General features: G+C 45.5%; 1 protein-coding gene across 4 annotated transcripts in view; it reads right to left on the bottom strand.

The window, feature by feature from the left end:
- The window catches only part of TMEM255A (transmembrane protein 255A), a 53968-nt gene extending 35464 nt beyond the window's left edge, over positions 1-18504 (bottom strand). For all 4 annotated transcript variants that reach the window (XM_081126411.1, XM_081126412.1, XM_081126414.1 and 1 more), the window contains exons 1-2: positions 18239-18504; positions 11651-11793 (exon numbers count right to left, since the gene is read on the bottom strand). In XM_081126411.1, the coding sequence (XP_080982537.1) occupies positions 11651-11793; positions 18239-18296 (201 nt within the window). In that variant the 5' untranslated portion in view covers positions 18297-18504. The remainder of the gene's footprint in view (positions 1-11650; positions 11794-18238) is intronic.
- Positions 18505-20358: the final 1854 nt, after the last annotated feature.

The raw sequence follows: 20358 nt of genomic DNA, 5'->3' as shown, positions 1-20358 counted from the left end.
AATCCTATCATTATTTGCTCTGTTTCATAACAGACTCTCATGTTCTATCTTATCTTCCCCTCCAATGTGTTCCACAGCTTTTATTTTTTAGGAAGAATTCCATAAAGAGTCTGTGCTTATGGAACCCTGGGCCACTTTTGGAGATTGAGAGAAAGTTGGAGGCATATTCTTACATGGAAAATAAATCCGTTTTCTGAGGAGTTCAGTTTCCACAGATATTCACTAAGTGTCTCCTGAACGCCAACAGCAGTGTGCCTGAAGACGGGAAGCAAAGACACTAGCTCTTCCTGCACTCTCAAATGGCTGTCTAATGGCAGTGACCAGAAGAGGTGGGCTGAAATCTTGTGGAATTGACTGGCAAGACAAGGCACTCTAGGGCTGGAAATCCCAGGCCAGCCAGTTACTTCATTTAGCTCCCTCGCATTTCCTTCCATTCCATTCTGTTCCACTCCAACTCATTCACTTTTCTAACACTCACTGAGTACTTTTGTCAGATAAATAAGAAGATAGGGCCCTGCCCTCCAGGAACTCATAATCTAGTGAAGGAGGGATGGACTGTGGGTTAAGGACTACAGGTATAAGCAAAGTGCTATAGGAGCAGAGAATAATTCATTTTTTATGATATCCCTGGCTCTGTTACTTATAGACTGTCACCTGGAGCTAGTCCCATAGCCACTCTGTGCTTTGGTTTCCTCATCTAAAAAAAATGGGACTCAAGGTTGGCCGGCATGGCTCAGTGGTTGAGCATCGACTGACCCATGCACCAGGAAGTTGCTGGTTTGATTCCACCTGCATGGGTTTTGGGCTTGATCCCTAGTAGGGGTGTGCAGGGAACAGCCAATCAATGACTTTCTCTCATCATTGATGTTTCTCTCTCTCTCTCCCTTTCCCTTCCTCTCTCTGAAATCAATAAAAACATATTTAAAAAAAAATTTTAAAAATGAGACTCATAATGGTAGCTACCACACATGGCTGCTATGAAGATTAAATGAGATAAGGTACAGGCATACTTCGGAGATATTGTGGGTTCAGTTCCAGACCACCGCAATAAAGAGGGTATCGCCCACAATAAAGCAAGTTGTAATCTATTTGCTGGTGGAGGGTCTTGCCTTCAATTTGTAAAACACGCAACATCTGTGAAGTACAATAAAGCAAAATGCCATAAAATGAAGTGTGCCTGTATGTAGCGTGACTTCATAAAGGAGGCTGCTAATTACATAGTAGGTCTAAGATTTCACAGAGGTGGAGACATTTTAACATGAGTTCAAAAGAAAGGTAGAGTTCATCAGGCAGGAAACTAATATCTATTGAGTCCTGTCTGGAAGAATTCACTCACCTGGATGACAGGTTGATGAACTCAGCAGTGTCTCTAAAACTACCTTATCTTTGAAAAACAGTTTAATTCAGAGAAGCACTTGTCCTCCATTTTGGTCACAATAATGTTTTGGAGTTTGGTAGAGCTCATCTCATTCCCGTTTGAGAGAAAGGAAACTAGAAGCTTAGAGAACTGTATGGACATGTCCCCTGATAGAGCCAGGACTAGCCCTCAGGTCCCCTGACTAATAGCTGGGGTACTCTCAACCATGCTTTGCTGCATTTGTGGCCAGTGTTTGTAAGAATAATGACCTTCATAGCTGCCCCCCAAGGAAGAAGTTCTCTGTAGGGATGGAGTGAGAAGTCCTGTTTGAGGAAGAGCTGAGGGGTTGAAAGTAAAGAAGAAAAAAATCAACAGAACTTCCTGAAAATGGGCAGCTGCTTTTTCTTCCTTTCTTCCTTTCTTCCTTTCTTCCTTTCTTCCTTCCTTCCTTCCTTTCTTTCTTTCTTTCTTTCTTTCTTTCTTTCTTTCTTTCTTTCTTTCTTTCTTTCTTTCTTTCTTTCTTTCTTTCTTTCTTTCTTTCTTTCTTTCTTTCTTTTCCTTCCTTCCTTCCTTCCTTCCTTCCTTCCTTCCTTCCTTCCTTCCTTCCTTCCTTCCTTCCTTCCTTCCTTCCTTCCTTCCTTCCTTCCTTCCTTCCTCCCTTCCTCCCTTCCTCCCTTTCTCTCTCTCTCTCTCTCTCTCTCTCTCTCTCTCTCTCTCTCTCTCTCTCTCTCTCTTTCTTTCTTTCTTTCTTTCTTTCTTTCTTTCTTTCTTTCTTTCTTTTTAATATATCTTTATTGATTTCAGAGAGAGGAAAGGAGAGGGAGAGAGAGAGATAGAAACATCAATGATGAGAGAGTCATTGATCGGCTGCCTCCTGCACGTCCCCAACTGGGGATGGAGCCCGCAACCTGGGCATGTGCCCTGACTGGGAATACGAACCCTGATTGCCTGGATCCTAGGTCAATGCTCAACCGCTGAGCCACACCCGGCAGGGCTGGGCAGCTACTTCTAATCAACTGTTTGCTCTCCTGAGGCCTCGGAAAGATAATCTCTAAAGGGAACCTTCGTGCACTGCTGGCAGGAAGGCAGATTGGTGCAGCCATTGTAGAAAGCAGTATGGAGTTACCTCAATAAATTAAAAATGGAACTGCCTTATGACTCAGCGATTGCACTTCTGGGAATATATCTGAAGAAATCCAAAACACTGATTTGAAAAAATATATGCACCCCTATGTTTACTGAAGTGTTATTTACAATAGCCAAGGTTTGGAAGCAGCCCAAGTGTCCATCAGTAGATGAGTGGATTAAAAAGCTGTGGTACATTTATACCATGGAATACTATGCAGCTGTAAAAAAGAAGGATCTCTAACCCTTTGGGACAGCATGGATGGACCTGGAGAGTATTATGCTAAGTGAAATAAACCAGTCAGAGAAAGACAAATACCATATGATTTCACTTACATATGGAATCTAATGAACAAAATAAACTAAGAAACAAAATAGAAACAGACTCACAGATACAGAGAACAGACTGACAGCTGTCAGAGGGGAGGGGGGTTGGGGGACTGGGTGAAAAAGGTGAAGGGATTAAGAAAAAAATAATATTTATAGACAGACAACAGTATGGTGACTACCAAAGGGAAAGGGGAATGGGAGGAGGTAGGAGAGGATGAAGGGTGGATAAATGGTGATAGAAGGAGACTTGACTTGGGGTGGTGAGCACACAATACAATATACAGATGATGTGTTAGAGAATTGTGCACCTGGTACCTATATAATTTTATTAATCCATGCCACCCCAATAAATTCAATAAAAAACAAAAAAAGAAACAAAAATTAATTAATTATCTTTTAAAAAGAAAGGTCATCTCTATGGTCACCCCTCTAGAACTGCATGGATTCATGGAACATTCAGACCTTTGTACCTCCAGCTTGATTCCCATCACCTGAACAAATAACCAGTTTGCTTTATTTTGGCTTCCCTCCATTTGTAGAAAAAAAAAAGACAGATCCTTAGAAATCAAAATCAGAGTGTCAAGGGCTCTTTTTGGGCTATGCCCTATACCCTATGCCTATTTCCATCCATTGCCCCAGAGACCCAGTGCTGAGGCTCAGAAGGATTAGTCATTCAATACAGATCAATTGGACACCTACTCTGTGGCAGGCACTGTGTTGGATCTGTGATTTGGAGGCCAGGAAGTGGGGTGGGGTATGATACCAAGACCAATAAGATTCAGCCTCTGGAGCGATAATTAGGTAAACTGGTCCACAATCTCTTTCCATAATCCTGAAATCCCCAAAGCTCTTAAAACCAAAAGGTTTTTTTTGGTAACTGACTTGGTGACAAAACCAGACCTTAAACTGATAGGTCTTAAAAAAAATATATCATCTTTATCGACTTAGTGTAAAGGTTCACAGTTTATTGTAGAAATATGAAGGTGCTCGATTATGGGGTGTTTCTTAAGACCCCACTGGGATGTTAGATAACATATGATATACGTACTATATTGTTTTCTAAAATAAAAAAAGTCTAAATTCTCAAACACATCTGGCCCAAACCAAGGGTTCAGATACGAGATTATAGACCTGTATAAACAAAGCTAAATGAGAATACAGCCCAACAGCCCACAAAGAAGGAGGTGAGAATTTTCTAGGAATTGTGAGTAGGAGGAATCTATGGTAAGGAGTTCAAAGACAGTAGACACCACTGTGGATCCTAGTAGTTAAGAAATGTCCTTGCTGTGTTGTTAAGTTGGGATAGGACAGAGCATTTAGATATACAGAAAAAGAAAGCAGGGCGGACGTTCCAGGCCAGGGGTAACAGTGAGAGTGGCGGCATTAGGCAGAGAAGCCCAAGTCATGTTCGGGGCACTATGAATTGACAATTTTGGCAGAGGAGAGGTAATGGGAATCCAGGCCGAAGGCATCTTTGGAGAGCTTTGAATGGCAATGCTAAATAGGTAACAAGGAGCCAGTGAAGGTTAGAACCTTCTGACATTATAAGTCTTATCTAGCAAATCAAGCTTCATGTCTCATCTTTAAGTGTCCTTACTAAAGTAGAAATTTTAATTTAGAATGATTTTATATTTTAGAAACATTTTCAACAAGAGGTGGACAAAATTTCTCCCTAATTCATAATAAACCACCAAATCTCAGTATCCAGAGCTCCTTGAATTTCCTGAACATTCAAGTGAGTCAAAACTTGGTTGGAGGGGGAGAAACAAGACGGCCGCATAGGTAACAGCTGCACCCGCTGCCTCCGCATCCACATCAAAATTACAACTAAAATACAAAACAACCATCACTCAGAGCCTCCTGAAATCTGGCTGAACAGAAACCCTACAACCAGGGAACTGAAGGAGCATCGAGAGTGGTAGGAGGAGTGGAGACGCAGGCGGATAGGGGCTGAATCGCAGAGATGCGGCCACGGGCCCACACCCAGTGCCGCGGTTTAAACCCAGGAGGGAATCTTGGCGGTGCGGGTTTCCCGGAGAAGTGAGGGGTCCCAGCCCCATAGCAGGCCCCCAGCCCAGGGCTCCAGGGCCTGGAAGAGACATCCCCACGACTCCGGGCTATGAAACCAGCGGGGACTGTCTCTGAGGGTTGTGGGGCTGCGGGAGCCCCAGGCAGCTCCGCTTAAAGGGCCCGCGCACGGACTCACTCAGACGCGCTCCCTCTGAGCCCAGTGCCGGGCAGCAGCTTGAAGGGACCCTGGGACATTTGAGGAGGAAATAACTTGCCTGAAGTCAGGGCGAGAGCTGGAGGGGCAGCTTCCTCACAGGCAGAAGAGCTGACAGAGGCCATTGCTCCTCTGGCGAGTCCTCCCCCCACAGAGCTGGTAGGCAGGCACCATATTTGAATCTCCAGCACCTGACTCACACCTTTGACCCTGCTCGGGTGATTTCCGGAGGCCCCACCCCTCCCTGCTTGCAGGCTCATCCAAGCCATTTCCAGTGGCTTTTCTGTGCATGTGGCCTCTCGAGCCTCATGTTTAGCACTTTCCTAAAATCTCTCAAACAAGCAGCAGCTGCCCCATAGTGCTTGATAAGTGGCCCCAGGCCTGGCACTAGTGGCAGCCTGCATTGACTTATAGCTTGGCCTTTCCTGGACACCTCCAAGCCCAGCACAAGTAGCAGCCAAGTACGGTTTGCTGTGTAGCTCATGCTGGGTGGCGCTGAGCAAGGCATTGGCAGAGGCTGACTTTGCAACTCCTGGGAGGCCCCAGAGACAGTGCACCTGGTGGTCAGACTCGCCCATGCTGGATTACAACCCTACCACATCCACGAGTGACACACTCAAGGGGCGCACCTGGTGAACACCAAAGCCCCACTGAAGTAAATCCTGCTCCATAGGGGTATCTCCAGCACAGCAGCTCTTTGGCTGTAGTTGCAGCTGGTCCTCACAGCTGATTGGCCTGGGGGGTCAATTCCTCCCAGTGACGCCAACAGCAACCAAAGCTCAACTATAACAGGACAGTGCACACAGCCCACACAGGGGAGCACCTAGAAGGTCCAGCTCAGGTGACTGGGGAGGCTGAGCCACTGGACCCTAAAGAACACATTCTACACAAAGCCACTCTACAAATTCCAGGAGACATAGCAGCTCTACCTAATACATAGAAACAAACACCTGGAAGCAGCCAAAATGTGGAGGCAAAGAAACATGTCACAAAGGAAAGAACAGAAGAAATCTCTAGAAAAGGAACTAAATGAAATAGATCAAAGCAAGCTAACAGATACAGAGTTCAGAATAATGGTTATAAGGATGCTCAAGGATATTAGTAAGAGTATGACAAAAATAATTGAGAAAATCAGTGACATAATAAAGAACCCATTTGAAATGAAGGCTACATGAACTGAAATGAAGAATAATTTACAGGGAATCAACAGTAGAGTAGAGGACGCTGAGAATCAAATCAGTAATTTGGAACACGAAGAAACAAAAAACACCCAATCAGAAGAACAAAAAGAAAAAAAGAATCCAGAAATATGAAGATAGCATAAGAAGCCTCTGGGACAATGTCAAGAGGCCCAACATTTGTATTATTGGGGTGCCAGAAGGAGAGGAAAGAGAGCAAGAAATTGAAAACCTGTTTGAAAAAATAATTACAGAAAACTTCCCCTACCTGGGGAAAGAAATAGACTTACAAGTCCAGGAAGCAGAGGGTCCCAAACAAGAGGAACCCAAAGAGGCTCACAACAAGACCCATCATAATTAAAATGCCAAAGGTTGCCCGGCTGGGCATGGCTCAGCGGTTGAGTATCGACCTAGGATCCAGGAGATCGGGGTTCAATTCCTGGTCAGGGAACATGCCCGGGTTGTGGGCTAGGCAGCCAATCAATGACTCTCATCATTGCTGTTTCTATCTCTCTCTCTCCCCCTTCCTTTCCTCTCTCAAATCAATAAAGATATGTTTAAAAAAAAATGCCAAAGGTTAAAGACAAAGAGAGAATCTTAAAAGCAGCAAGAGAAAAGCAGTTAATTACATACAAGGGAGCACCCATACGACTGTCAGCTGATTTCTCAACAGAAACTTTGCAGGCCAGAAGGGAGTGGCAAGAAATATTCAAAGTGATGAAAAACATGGAACTACAACCAAGATGACTCTACCCAGCAAAGCTATAGAATTGAAGGTCAGATAAAGAGCTTCTCAGACAAGGAAAAGCTCAAGGAGTTCATCACCACCAAACCAGCACTACAGGAAATGTTGAAGGGTCTTCTTCAACAAGAAGCTTATGAACAAAAGAATCTGATGAACTAAATAGATCCAGAGACATTGATGCATGTATCAGACGATCATATTTCAGAGGGAAGAGGGAAGGGGGGGTGGAAGGTGGGAAGAGATTAACCAAAGAAGTTATATGCATATATGCATAACCCATAGACAGAGACAATGACGGGGTGAAGGCCTGGGGAGGGGGTGGGAGCGAGGTGGAGGGGGCCAATTGGGGGGGGAATGGGACACCTGTAATACTTTCAACAATAAAGATAAAATTTTAAAAACCCCACAAAAACAACTTAGTTGGATTTATCAAGGGTATTTACCTGTGAAACTCAAATCACACTGGCCTAAAGAAGGCTTCTGGGCTGATTATTTTGAATGATCCCTGTTGTCCGTGTCTCCTGATATAATTTTCAATTAACTGACCCCATATCCCCCAGGGAAATGGGGAAGAAACTCTTGGTTTCTTTCCTGAAAGAAAACCCAGGCTGGTGTGGGCCCTATCAGTACAACAGCTGGGGAGAGGGTTCGAGAATGAAAGGCCTTCCTTCCTTACTGACCAGGTGGCCAACTCCATCTTGTGGGTTGCTTGGGAAACACATTTCGAGGCCTCTGTCTTCTGGATCTAAAGTTAGAGAATTACAGCGAAGGAGCAGGTTCTCTCCCATGCCTTTTTCACTTCATACCACACAGGCTCTTGTTTTTTTAGGCCTCCAGAGTAAAAAGCTCACTGGAACTCTTTTGGAATAGACTATGTCTTAAATGGTCTAGGAAAGTAAAAATGCTAAACTCGTTTGTCTTTCTTTGGGGGTTTTAATTTTTTTTTAAATTGTAAAATCCAGCCTATATAGATGAGCATATTTTAAGAGATGCATGTGTACATTTGTGTCTTAGGGTGATGATACCACATTCCAGCTCAGGTAGAGTAGCTAACACTCTATTATAATGCACCTCATTGTACAAGGGTGTGTCTTTTGGCAAAATAAATATGTCCCATGAAAGTTTCACATAACTTAGAGTTATGCAAATGCTATTATATTTTAAAATGCCTGAGCTCTCAATATTTAAATGAATTGTATGGTAAGTCTTCTTTTAATCTAATAATTGCTCCCTAATTTGCCTGTTTTGAAATTTAACTTCTCATACATTGTTAATACATTTAACTAGAGTCCAAAACAGCAGGGTTCCAAATAACCTGAACTTTTTTCACAGTTCTATACAATAGTATTTTATGTTCAAATCGACCAGTTTGACAGTGTAGGATCTTAAAATGCCACATTATGCTCATTTTGGTTCGATTGCTAAGCATACTTTATTTAGTGTGTTGTAGTTCTCCAGGTGGTTGCTGGTCCACCTGAATTAGACTCCCCTGTGGTGTTTATTAAAATGCAGATTCAGCCTGGGGGTGGGGTGGATGCGGGGTGGAGGGGGTCAATGGGGGAAAAGGGGGGACATCTGTAATACTTTGAACAATAAAGATTAAAAAAAAGGAAAAATAAATAAATAAATAAGTAAATAAATAAAATGCAGGATCAGCATGTCTTACTTTTCTAATCAAAGGTTAGCTCAGCAAAGGAAAACTCAGGTCCTTGGGTCCCACTCAGACCTACTAAATCAGGATCTCTGGGGGTAGGGAGCGCAGCTCGGTATTTTCCACATTTTCACCAAGTCATTCTTGTGCATGCTAAGGTGGGGAAACTGCTGGCTTGGAGTTTATATAGCACCTTAATAACCAAACTATTCAATTAGTAAAAGTGTCCCATTCTCAGGCGTTTACTGTTTTCAGAGGTTTGAATGGTAATTGTATTTGTTACATCATGATCTGACCTATAAACTCAAATGGATTTTTCTGCTTTTCAATCTGTAATTTTCCCCTTCGCTTTCTATAATTAAAACCCATTTTGATAAAAAATCAACATGAACTATGAGAACAAAATTTTAAAGGTTAAACCACGGGGCACACTGTCTGTTAAGGATGGCTCTCCTATTAACATTTCCAGATTAGCTTTTAGTGAAAAGCACACACAGAGACACACGCCCCCACTGCTTCACTTTGCAGCTCTAGCTGAACATCACCTACTCAAATAATAACAATTTTGCACCCTCCTTCCTTTGTTAATGCATCCCCACCTAGCCACCCACAGTGAGATATTCTACAGAGAAAGTTCATGACCACCTTTCCTGAATAGGAGTTCCTACTCTTAAATCACATGGAAAATACTTTCCCTTCACCTGTGGAGAGTCTGAATCTTGGCTTGAGCATTATTAGCTCATCAGTCAGAACTATTTCACTAAATGCAGCTACCTGAAGCACACAAAGTCACACGGACTCTAGATATTGCTTTTCCAAGCCACCAAATTGCAATCTCCCTCCCTTTCCTCTCCCCACTTGCCCCTTGCTTGTGTTTAAAAATAAAATCCAATTCTGCTGACGACTGGTTTCCTTCCCTCACCACAGGAAGTGGACTGGGTGAGTTCTCACATCACGTGTTTAACAAAGGGCACCAAACTTGTCTGTGGGACACCTGCCCTTGGCTGCTGGGGGCGGGAGGGGGAGCCCTGCCAGCCCAAGAGCTGTAAAGGGAGGTTCCCAGGCAGCCTTCAGCTCCTGGGAGTACAGCCCACGTCATGCCCCACCTTTGCTAGCGCTCTTGAGGAGGCTGACTATGTAACTGATGACCTAAGCAACAGGCGTCTGGCTTGGTCACTGCTGGTTTGGCAAAGACATCTATCTTTAACCGCTTTCCCTCTCTTTGCTTCTTTCTCCCTTCCCACCTCTCAAAAGAAAAAAGGAAAAAAAAAAGAAAAGAAACAAAACAACAACAAATACGTCTCACCTCTTTGTTATCCTAACATTAAAAAAATAAAAAGTGAACCATCCTAAAATTCTTTCCTGCTTGCCAGCAATTACAATTGGGAAGTCAGTTGATATTGAAAATATGATCCAACTTCTAGAGTTAGATTTTGGTGTTTAACAGAAGTTTGTATAGATCAAAATGAGGTTTCTGTTTGTTTTTCTTTTCTCCCCCTCCCCCAGCTTTATTGAGGTATAATTGATAAATAAAATTGTATATATTTAAAGTGCACAGTGTGATGATTTGATATAAAATGAGGTTTTGTATGTAAAGAGCGCAGCAGTTTCCAAAGTGGGTTGCATGCACCCTGGGAATTGGGAAAACAGTCCACCAAAGTATAGAAAGAAACTATTTGAATTCTTGTTTCCTATCTATTGTTTATCTAAAATAATAAGAAAGGAACTAAACGTTACAAATGTTCAGTAAACAGACTGTCACTGGCGCCCTCCCTCGGTGTGAATGTCAGACAACAAGGTGAGCTATCCTGAGGGAGGTGGGCAAGTTCCAAGCAGCAAAGGGTTGATGGTGGGGTGTTTTTACATGTACCTGGATTGTCTTATCCAGTTTTAACTAAATTAGTCCCAACAAAATGGACAAGTAGTTTGGAAAGATTCCTACTGAGAAACCACAAATTGAAGATGACCTTAGTAATGTAAGCAGAAGCCAGCAACAAGAAAACGGTAGAGCTGACACTTCTAACTCGCAGGGTGAGCTTCTTGTCAGCCACATGGTGAGAGCCACATTCAAAAGCAATGATGCCAATGGCAACCTAATCACATTTGATAAGAAGTCAGACAAAAATATTCAAAATTATCTAGTGGGTTATTTGAAATAAGAATTTATAGTCACTGTCTTTACTGACAGACTTCATGTGATGTGCATATCATCCTCTGAAATTTAGTGAGTGTTAATATGAAGATATTAAAATTAGTGTTGATTTCAATTTTATCTAATTTTTAAATTTCCACTTTGTATGTTTTATAAACATGTACATAATTTACAAATGAATAAATATACATATTGTAGGAGTAAATATTCTACATATTTTTCCTAATAAGAGTGATCACTTTGGAGATCAGTGCTGTTGGTCACGGAGTGTCAAGCTGTCAGAGTCCTGGGATTTCAGGTAAGATCAGGAGACTTCTGTTATATATTGGGAAGCAGATGCTCAGAGAGAAAAGGATCTTAGCCTAAGGTTAACACTGCTAGTTAGTAACATCTCCTGGACTAGAAAACCTAGGTTCCAAAGAGTGAGATGACTTGCTCAAGATCTCACTGCTAGTTAGGGGTGGAGAGTCTTGGTCCAATGCTCTTCTTCTTTTTCTTTTTTTTAAAAACATATTTTTATTGATTTCAGAGAGAGGAAAGGAGAGGAAGAGAGAGACAGAAACATCAATGATGAGAATCATCAATCAGCTGCCTCCTGTACGCCCCCTACTGGGGATCCAGCCTGCAACCCCGGCATGTGCCCCAACTGGGAATCCAACCATGACCTCTAGGTTCATGGGTCAATTCTCAACCACTGAGCCACACTGGCCTGGCCAGGGCTCTTCTTAATGGATCCAGAATTGTCTTTGTATATACATATAGAGATATATAAAGGAGGAAAACTGAGCAAACACCAGAAACTCAAACCGAATTGAAAACCATCAAAGTAGAACCCGAATGTCTGCAGCCAGCAAGCTACTGAGACCCACCTATATTTTTGATACTTACAATAACTCCCGGGTAATAACCTCCAACAGTCACATTCTGGGTCCTGGTGGTTGCAGCAAGGCCCACGGTGAGAATTAACACGGACACAATAAGCAAAGTCACGGTGACATATATGGAGTTTCGTTTCCTCCGATTGAAGGCTCCTGAAAGTACATGGAGAAATTGAAATTGGTCATTTTGGCTGGGGAAGGGACGGACACAAGAAAAAATCACTAGGAAGGTTTTCCTTTCCTATTCTGACTGGTAACCGGGGTTATCTCTGGGGAGTGGAATTATGGGCAAGACATGGAGCTTTAGTTTTTTGGCGGTCATCAGGTACCACATTCACAATAAAAATATCTATTTCCAGTTTGAAAATAAACAACAGAAGAAATCTTTCCAGTTACATAAAAACAAAACACATTTTTGTGCTTTCGGCACTCTGTAAAAGATGTGTCAGACCCACTTAGTAGACTGTTTTTCAGGCTAAATTATAAGGCATATGATAAATGGGAAGTGTACGTGTGGAGGTATTAAATAAAAATATCTTAAAGCCAACGTGCAACTAAGAATGGCTTTTCTCATAAGCTGGAGACATGAAATTTCATTTTAGTGTAAATATCAGAACCCAGCTAGGAACTGGGGTTCTTTTTTCATTTATTTCTGACATTTGCCTCGTGTATCAACTTTAAAACAGTGTGTTGGCAAGATTTGTCACATAACAAATGTGTATAATAAAGTAAGTGTTCGGAGGCCATTAGTCCACAAAGATATGTATCGGGGGAGTCGGATGGGGAGGATTATAACTTATACACATATAAGCTTATGTGAGGGCGACATACATATAAATGATGGTAAAACCTTCTCCCACTTGGTGCTTATCAGACATGATAGCGCAAACCAATATTTTTTTTTTGAAAACAGGCTTATTAAGTCAGGTAGAAAAATGATATCTAGACTCATTTTCAATTTAATTTTTTTTTAAAGGAATCAAGCACTGCTCCATACTCTGCATGCATTTCTCTGGCCTGGGGAGAGGGCTCTCAACAAGAAATACCAGGGATGAATTACCCTATGAGAGTCTAGCTCTATAGTGAGGAGGATGAAGCAGTGGGGAGCCTTCCAATGGGGTCTCCCACCCATTGGCGTGACTGTCATTTTTGGGCCTAAAGAGGCAACTTGGGTCTGTTTGTTGGACCTGATCACTCGGGGAGGCCTCACTGCGGCCTCAGGAAGCAGCTGCCAATTGAAGCCTCCCAGACCACAGCACTGGGAAGGAGGGGATGAAGAAAGAGGGAGGGGGCAGGGAGGGAGAAAATCAGCCCAACTCAGGAGGCCTGGTGGTGGAGACAGGGAGGGGTGGTTGCTCACCCTTCAGCCCTCAGCAGACATTCCCTTCTATAGGGAAGGGAATCGTCAAGAGTGACACTCTGGGTTAGCCCCACCATTCATCTCATCTTCCCCAGTGCTATCCCCGCAAGGCTCCAAGGGAGGTGGGAGGGGCTGGCTGTCTCCCCTGACGTCAGCCTTGAAAGTGAGGGGTATGACTCATCAGGGTCATTTCTAATAGGACATTAGTCTAAGACTATTTTACATTGAAATGTAGAAGTGGCTTGAGCGTTTATAGGCGCCCACGTACTAAAGTACCCTATCGAACCCGGGAGGAGAGGTAAGGAGAGTTGGGAAATGAGCTCCCTTCCAAGGGGGCCTAAGTCCAGCCTCCAGGAAACCTGAAAGGACCATTAGAGACACCTGTGACACCAGGGCCCTTTGTGTGAGAGGGCCATTTGGGATGCAAATGGCAAACTGAAGGGTGGTAAACAGGGTGAGCGAGCCTGGAAGAAGCCGGACTACAAGTGGTGAGGATGGGGAAGCAGGGCATGTTTCATCTGTTTACCTTGAAGGTTGGTTATTCTTCCTCTGGATTTCGAGGGAACCTAAATGATTCTCTAAAGCAGGGTCCATAAGTCTATTTGATGATAGATACTTCTCCGTGAATCTTCTAGTTAGTTCCACAGAGAGGCTGAACTTACCAACATCCCCTCCCATTCCTGTCTGCCTTTCTGCTTTGTCACTCATATCATCTCTGCCCCAAATTGGCAAAAGAGAGCGAGGGAACATCTGGATATACCAAGGGTATTTTTGTGACACAGCCAAGTGTCTCAACACCTCACAGGTTATCTTAGAGACTTAATTGGGGGAGTGTATGTGTGCACGGTCTTTCTGATTTTTTTCTATCACTCACCTACTCCTTCCCCACTAACTGGCTTTTGATCCTATTCACAACTCTTGGGTCTCCTTTGCAAATATCACTCTAACTCTTAAAAGCACAGGAGCCAGGTCGGGAAAGTGACTCAGCAAACCACATGGTGTCATTTGAAAATCTATTGTTTTTCCTGCTTTAGAACCTGAATTGAAAACCCAGTCAGCTGAGAAACCCAGGCAAAGATCCTAGTGCTCCACTGGGGCCTTGCCTCTAGGTAGGATTTGCTTTGGGTAAAATTCCTAAGAAAACTCTTCCTTCACTAGGTTGAATATCTATTCTCTGTCTCCTCCTCTTCCCTTGTGTCACCCCTTATTTTACACTATAAGGAGCATACTTGTGTAAAACAAAATTATTTCCAGTTGCACTTGGGAAGTGGACCATTTTAAGGAATGCTGGGGGTGAATCCTTCTGGAAAGTGAAGCATTATCCCACCATTTATCTTTAGTGTCAATTTGACTTAAAAGTCACAGCTACTTAGAGCAAGACACACCTGTTCTCTGAAGGTGTGGCCCGGGCTCCTAAAAGGCAACTCCTTGAGCCTGCTTAGCACATTTTCCTGGTAGTTGTTTGATTTTGGAAAGAAGTAGAGCCCTGTTCTTATTTGGGTACAATTTGGGACCTGCCTTGGATGCTCCTGTAAACACAGGATCATCTGATTCCAATTTTCTTTAGTTAAATGAACATGTCAAAAAACCTTGGAAACCATGAGGTTCTTAAGTAAAGCAGCAGGTACTTGAAACACAGTGCCTACCCCAATGTTTGATACCTAGCGAGCAGTCAATACTTGTTGAATAAACAAGAGGCAACGTCTCATGATTGCTTCCTTTTAATAAAAAAGGCCACGGAGGGTGGGGGTGGAATTGTGTGAATAAATATGGGTTACGTTCATAGAATTGATTTTTTAAAATAGGGTACACCCGATGGCTCCCCAGAACTAAAAGCCTTCTCTCCAACTACTGTCACAACCCCAGTGTCTCTCACTAGCCTTTCTACTTGGTATCCAGCATATTTCCGTTCCAATAACAACAGCCACCCCTGTAACCAACAGCAATGGGAGAGTCTGAAATCCTGTCATTGGCGTTGCCTGCCTCCCCACTCCCTGGCAGCCTCCCTGCAGAACTACTGCAGACCTCCCTCTCCGCAGTGTCCCACCTCCACCCCAGATTCTTGAGGACCAGGGTGTTCAGCTCTATAAGTGCCCAATTATTTGTTGTCTCCACCCTTCCAAATACAGCCAGCTTCTCCATCCTCTGGGTTTGCCCCCTGGTCAGAGTCCCCCCACCTCCACACAGCAGTTTCTGAATCTTGGTCTTTCCCTTCCTCTGAAACCTGTTCAAAACTCACCTCCTCTTCCAAGTTTTTCATGACCTAGCCCACGCTACTGGAATCACTCATTATTTTATGTCCCTTTGTTCCTAGGTACCTTACTCAATAAGTATATTAATTATAACTGTTACAATTATCATTGTAATTGTGGTTCTGGTCCACAATCCATCTGATGTCCACCAGCTTCAGGATCAAGTATCTGACAGGAACCAAGGTGTGGGTTGCCAGCAGGTAGGATGATTGTCTGCTCACTTGTGTTTTACCTTGTACTCCTTATTGATTACCCTCTTGATGACAAGGTGTGTAATCCGAGTGCAGCGAGGATGCGGACTCAGCATCCTGTCTTGTGTACCGTGTTGTTGATGACTAATTCTCGAGGCTGAGCTTTTGAACTGATTAGGATTTTCTTACCTTAATCAGCTTTGCCACACAGGGAGGGTCCCAGGAAATCCCAGCCTTGAGCATCCTGGAAACAGGTGGCTGCCCACAGAAGAACCTTAAGGCTCTGTCAATCTCCCAAACATTTCCTTAAAAGCACTGAAATTCCCCCACCCTCTTTCGTAAATCCTCGACCAGAGACACCCACAGGTGAATTACAAATGTGTCATTTGGGAGGGAAGGAGTGTGCCCTGCTGTAGTAGAGGTGCCTTAGCGCCTGGGGGCGGTGTTGTTAAAAGGGAGAAGGGGGTGCTGGAATCGGATGAAGGGGCGCTGGAGTCAAGTTACCATCTTTCTATTGTCAAGAACCTGCTCCGCTCCAAGCTTCGGACTAACCGCTCATCCGCAGGCAGCCAGTAAGCCTATAGCACAGACACCTTGGTTCAGTGTATCTGTGTGTTTAAAATTTTATTGTTTTGGCTGCGGTTGTGTCTTTCCTGTAGGGAGAATCCCCTCAGAAATGCTGCCCTTGGAGGCTGCAGCATTAACCTCCCCACCCCCCTTCCACTCCCCCAAGCAAAGGAAGGTGGCTTTGCCAGGGCTGAGTTAAGTGGGAGTAGCTCCTAAGTAGCCTAGACGCTGATTCAGGCCTGGGCTGCACGGGACCAGCGCCAGGGAACTCCGGAGAGATTCCCCTATCCAGTGCGAAAACCCAGGGTTACCACTCCACTCAGGAATTTGCTCGAGCCCTGGGTCTGCCGACTCTCCAAAGAGGGATGCACAGAGTGGACTTCCACGTCCATAAGGGATCCATGATTCTTTTCCCGCAGTGTCTGGACGAAGCTGCGCAGACCTTTCAGGAAACGCAAGATTGGCTGAGGGCCCCTGGGAACCCAAGAAAGAATCTCTTCATCTTGTTCCCCAAACCCACAGAGCAGTGTGCCAAGTAGCAACGTTTTAAGCCCTTGGCTACTAACCTGCCTACTCCTCCGCAGGCGGACGGACCGCGCTGGGGGCCTGCTTTGCAGGTGGCTGTGGTGGCTGCGAACGAGGTGCTGCAGAACCCTAGCACCACCACCCCCCACCCCGCCAAACCTCTCGCGCAGCTGCCTGGCGTCAGTCGAGCCAGGGCAGTTTTGGCGCCACAGCTGGCCAAGGCGAGGAGTGCATTGTGTGTGCGCGTGTGTTGGGGGAAAGAGAGCTCGCGGGAGTCTGGTACTGCTGGGTTCCGATTCGGACCCGAGTCCTTGGCCTAATTTGTACCACTTTGCAAATAACTATGACCTTTAAAAGAAGAGCAAATTCTTATACTGAATATGCAAAACCAATAAAAATACGGATCTTTCCACCATCTAGGAGACCATCTTTTCTGACGCCCCTCCATGAACAAATTCTGTTGAGACCGAGTCTCTTGCCAGCAATGGGGAGCTCACAGAGGGGGTGCAATCCTCTCTCCGCCCCTCCCCTCGAGATGTTCCTGCAAATTCTTCGGAGAAGACCTGAGCAGACTGGATGGCAGAAATTCAGGATGGAGGGATTTTGCAGAATGCAAAGTATGTTGGAAAGAGAGAATTCGATTTGGTTAAATTGTATCCGAGGCGAATTTTAAGATGAGGAGGGATCAGGGTTTAACAATCTCCTCCTGCTCTCCTGGGCTCCAAATTAATTTCTCCGCCCAGTGAAATCATAGGGCTTGGGAAGGTGCCTCATAGCTGAGAGGACTGGGTTTCTGTTTTGTTTGTAACTATCAGAAAGCAGCTTTGAGGGGCGGCCAAATTGGTGCCTGGAGGTAGCTGTCCCCCAGTTTTGTTGAGGAAAAGTGTTGAACCAAATCAGGCTAGTGGGTCCCCCCTCCCCCTCTATTCTACCCAGAGAGGGAAAGCGCGACTTCAGAAGAGACGCGGGCTCGCGCTCGCTCTTTCTTTCTCGCGCTCTCGTCCCCGCCCCCCCCTCCCCATCACAATCACGCACATTGCTTTTTGTTATTTGGAGCAGAATAGGAATCAAATTCAAGGAATGTTGGTCCTGCCACTGCAGACTGCAAGGCTGGGCTGTCTTGAGTGATTCTTCAGGAATTCCCCTCCCGCCAGCCCCCCTCTGTTCCTCTCCCACCCGCCCATCCCCCAGGGTTGCGCAAACCTCCCCATCTGTGAGGTGCAAGTCAGCTCCCCTCCCACTGCAGCTCAGAATTTCAGAGCCGCTCCGACAGAGTTGGGAGGGGGCGAGGACCCCACACATTCTAATTATCCTTAGTCTAGAGCTCTTAGAAGTGACGCGCACTTTGCAAAGAGGGAGCGTCGAATGGAAAGCGAAGGCGCAGGTTGCAGGGAAGTGTTTTGATCCCAGACAGCTGGGATTTACCACCGGCTGCAAGTCTGTCGACACACTCACACAAACACGCTCACACTCTGGGCAGGGAGATTCCAACGCCTGCTGGGCTCTCCAACCTCAGCGTGTCGCCCCCTCCCCCGCTGGGCCGCTCCCCTGGGGCTCTGGTCCAAGTCCCAGAGGCTGGAGCATGCTGACCCCCTCCTCAGCCCCGCTTCCCCGCTCTCCCGGTGGTCAAGACACTAGCAGTACAGAAGGCAGCGCACTTGCCCCTCGCTACCGTGGCCCCTAGGAAGGGCGGCTAGACTTACCCATAGAGTCGGGCAGGGACATGTCGCTGGACCGCTGCTGAGTCAGGGACTGATGCATGGTGAAAGCTGCCCAGCTGCCCTGGCCAACGATGCTGCTTCAGGCACCCCTGGCTCAGGGCGCCCCGCAGAGCATCTTACTCCGAGGCGGCTGCTCCTGGTCCCTCCCAGAGCTGAGAGAGACTGCCTGGGTTTTCGAGCTGCAGCCCAAGTGCCGCCTCCTCCCTTCCCCTCTTCTCCCTCCCTCCTTTTCTGCCTCCCTCTGGCTCGGGAGGCAGCAGCATTGGCGGCCCAAGCAGCGGTGTGCGCTTGCGCAAGACCCCCCCTCCCTCCCCCCTCGACCCCCCCATCCTAGTTATCCACCTCCCAGCCTCCCAAGCCAGACAGGGAGCCGTTTTAGCCCCTTGGGGCCAGGGCTTCGCAGAGAAAGAGGGGGACGCTACAGCCTGGGGCCAACTGGCCTTCTCTGTAGTTTGGAGAGAGGGTCTTGGGCAAGCATCCTGTTCTAGGATTTGTAATTGGGGAGTGGGCAGAGTCAGAGGTTCAGAGCTGAGGAACACACACACACACACACACACACACACACACACACACACACACACACACATATTTGTGCAGGTTTGGTCTTAGTGCTTCCAGAATGACATAATGGACCTGGAGATGATCCAGAGAAGGGCCACTCTATAATCAAGGGGATGGAGGAGGGTGGAGGGGACTGCCATATGAAGATAGATTAAACAAACCCTGACTCTTTAGTCTAGAAAGATGAAGGCTAGGAAGGGATGTGACCAGAATGTATAAAATTATGCAGAGATGGAGAGAGGGAACACAGCCTTATTCACCACATCTGAGAATTCTAGAACCAACAGCACCCAAGACCTAGAAGGAGATTCAGCTAAAACAAATCTGGCTCTGTATCAACTCCCCAGTTGTGCTTTTGTTGAAGGAGTTTTTATGTCAAATATCTCATTTTCTCATATTAGCAGCCATGCAAGGCAGAAAGAAGAGGTATCAAGAACCTCATTTTACAGATGAAGAACCTGAGTCTCAGAGAAGGGATGAAAATTTCCTGTAGTCACTCAGCTAGTAAGTGGCAGAGGTGGGATTTGAACCCAGATGTGTTAGACTCCCAGGTCAGTGCTCCTCCCACTATGGCAGCTGAAAAGTAATATCACTGTAGATGCCATATTGAAAACCTAAGGAATTCATAAGCCCCAAGAGGTGCAACAGGATGAAAACACAAGTAGCTTTGGAAAGAGTGAAAAAGTCATGGCTGAGAGATCCACTGGGGATTGCTAAGGGAAACTGGGGGTGATGTGGGAATATCTTTGATCTTGGAGGACAGCCAAGTCCCTCCCAACCTGTCTTTCCAAACCCCATTAGGATATTGGGCTGGAAGCACTATGTTTTTAGCCCAGAAGGGTGGTGCTGGTGTCCTCTAAAACAGCTGCAGAACACGATGAGTCTTCTTAGGAGTGCCCCAAGACATCTGCCTGGTGGCCGAGGGAAGAAGAAGGTGAAGAAGGGGTAACAATGGATGCCAGCTCCTTCTGGAAACTCAGCCTCGTGCATCCCAGGGAACTGACCTGTTTGAAGGCACCCATTCCATCACAGTGAGAGCTGCCAGGTTCCACTTGCCAGGCCTCCTTCCAACCACCTGCCCCTGATGATTGCTGCAGTCCTGTCTCCATGACACCCTCCCCCCCCCCCCCGGCCCCGAAACGTGCAAAAAAAAAAAAAAAATCCACCTCAGAACCAAGTATAAAACTTTTCTGAGATTTGATGAAGTGTACTTGGTTTTCCCCAGCTATGGCTTGCTAATCTACTCTGAGGTTTTGTTTCCTTTTGCAGGAAATGGAATCAAGGGCCCTTGCCCTTTCCCATCTTCCAAAGGAAGAAAAGATACTTCCTGAAGGTTAAAAAGGAAGCCCTTTGTAAGAACTTGGGCACACCCCAGGGGCCAGGCTGAATGCTGTGTCAGGTATTATTAGCAGCCCTACACTATAGATGTGTCTTAGAAATCTGTGATATATGTCCTAGATAGAGACAAGATGCCCAGTGTTGTAGAAGGGTGTGTCTTAAGCATGCGTGGCTTACGTGTCAGTCTCCATGAGCTCCACAGG

Source organism: Miniopterus schreibersii (assembly GCF_964146895.1).
Source record: "Miniopterus schreibersii genome assembly, chromosome: X".
NCBI lineage: Eukaryota > Metazoa > Chordata > Mammalia > Chiroptera > Miniopteridae > Miniopterus > Miniopterus schreibersii.
The sequence above is the reverse complement of the archived record's forward strand: the minus strand, read 5'-3'. Positions and strand labels throughout refer to the sequence as shown.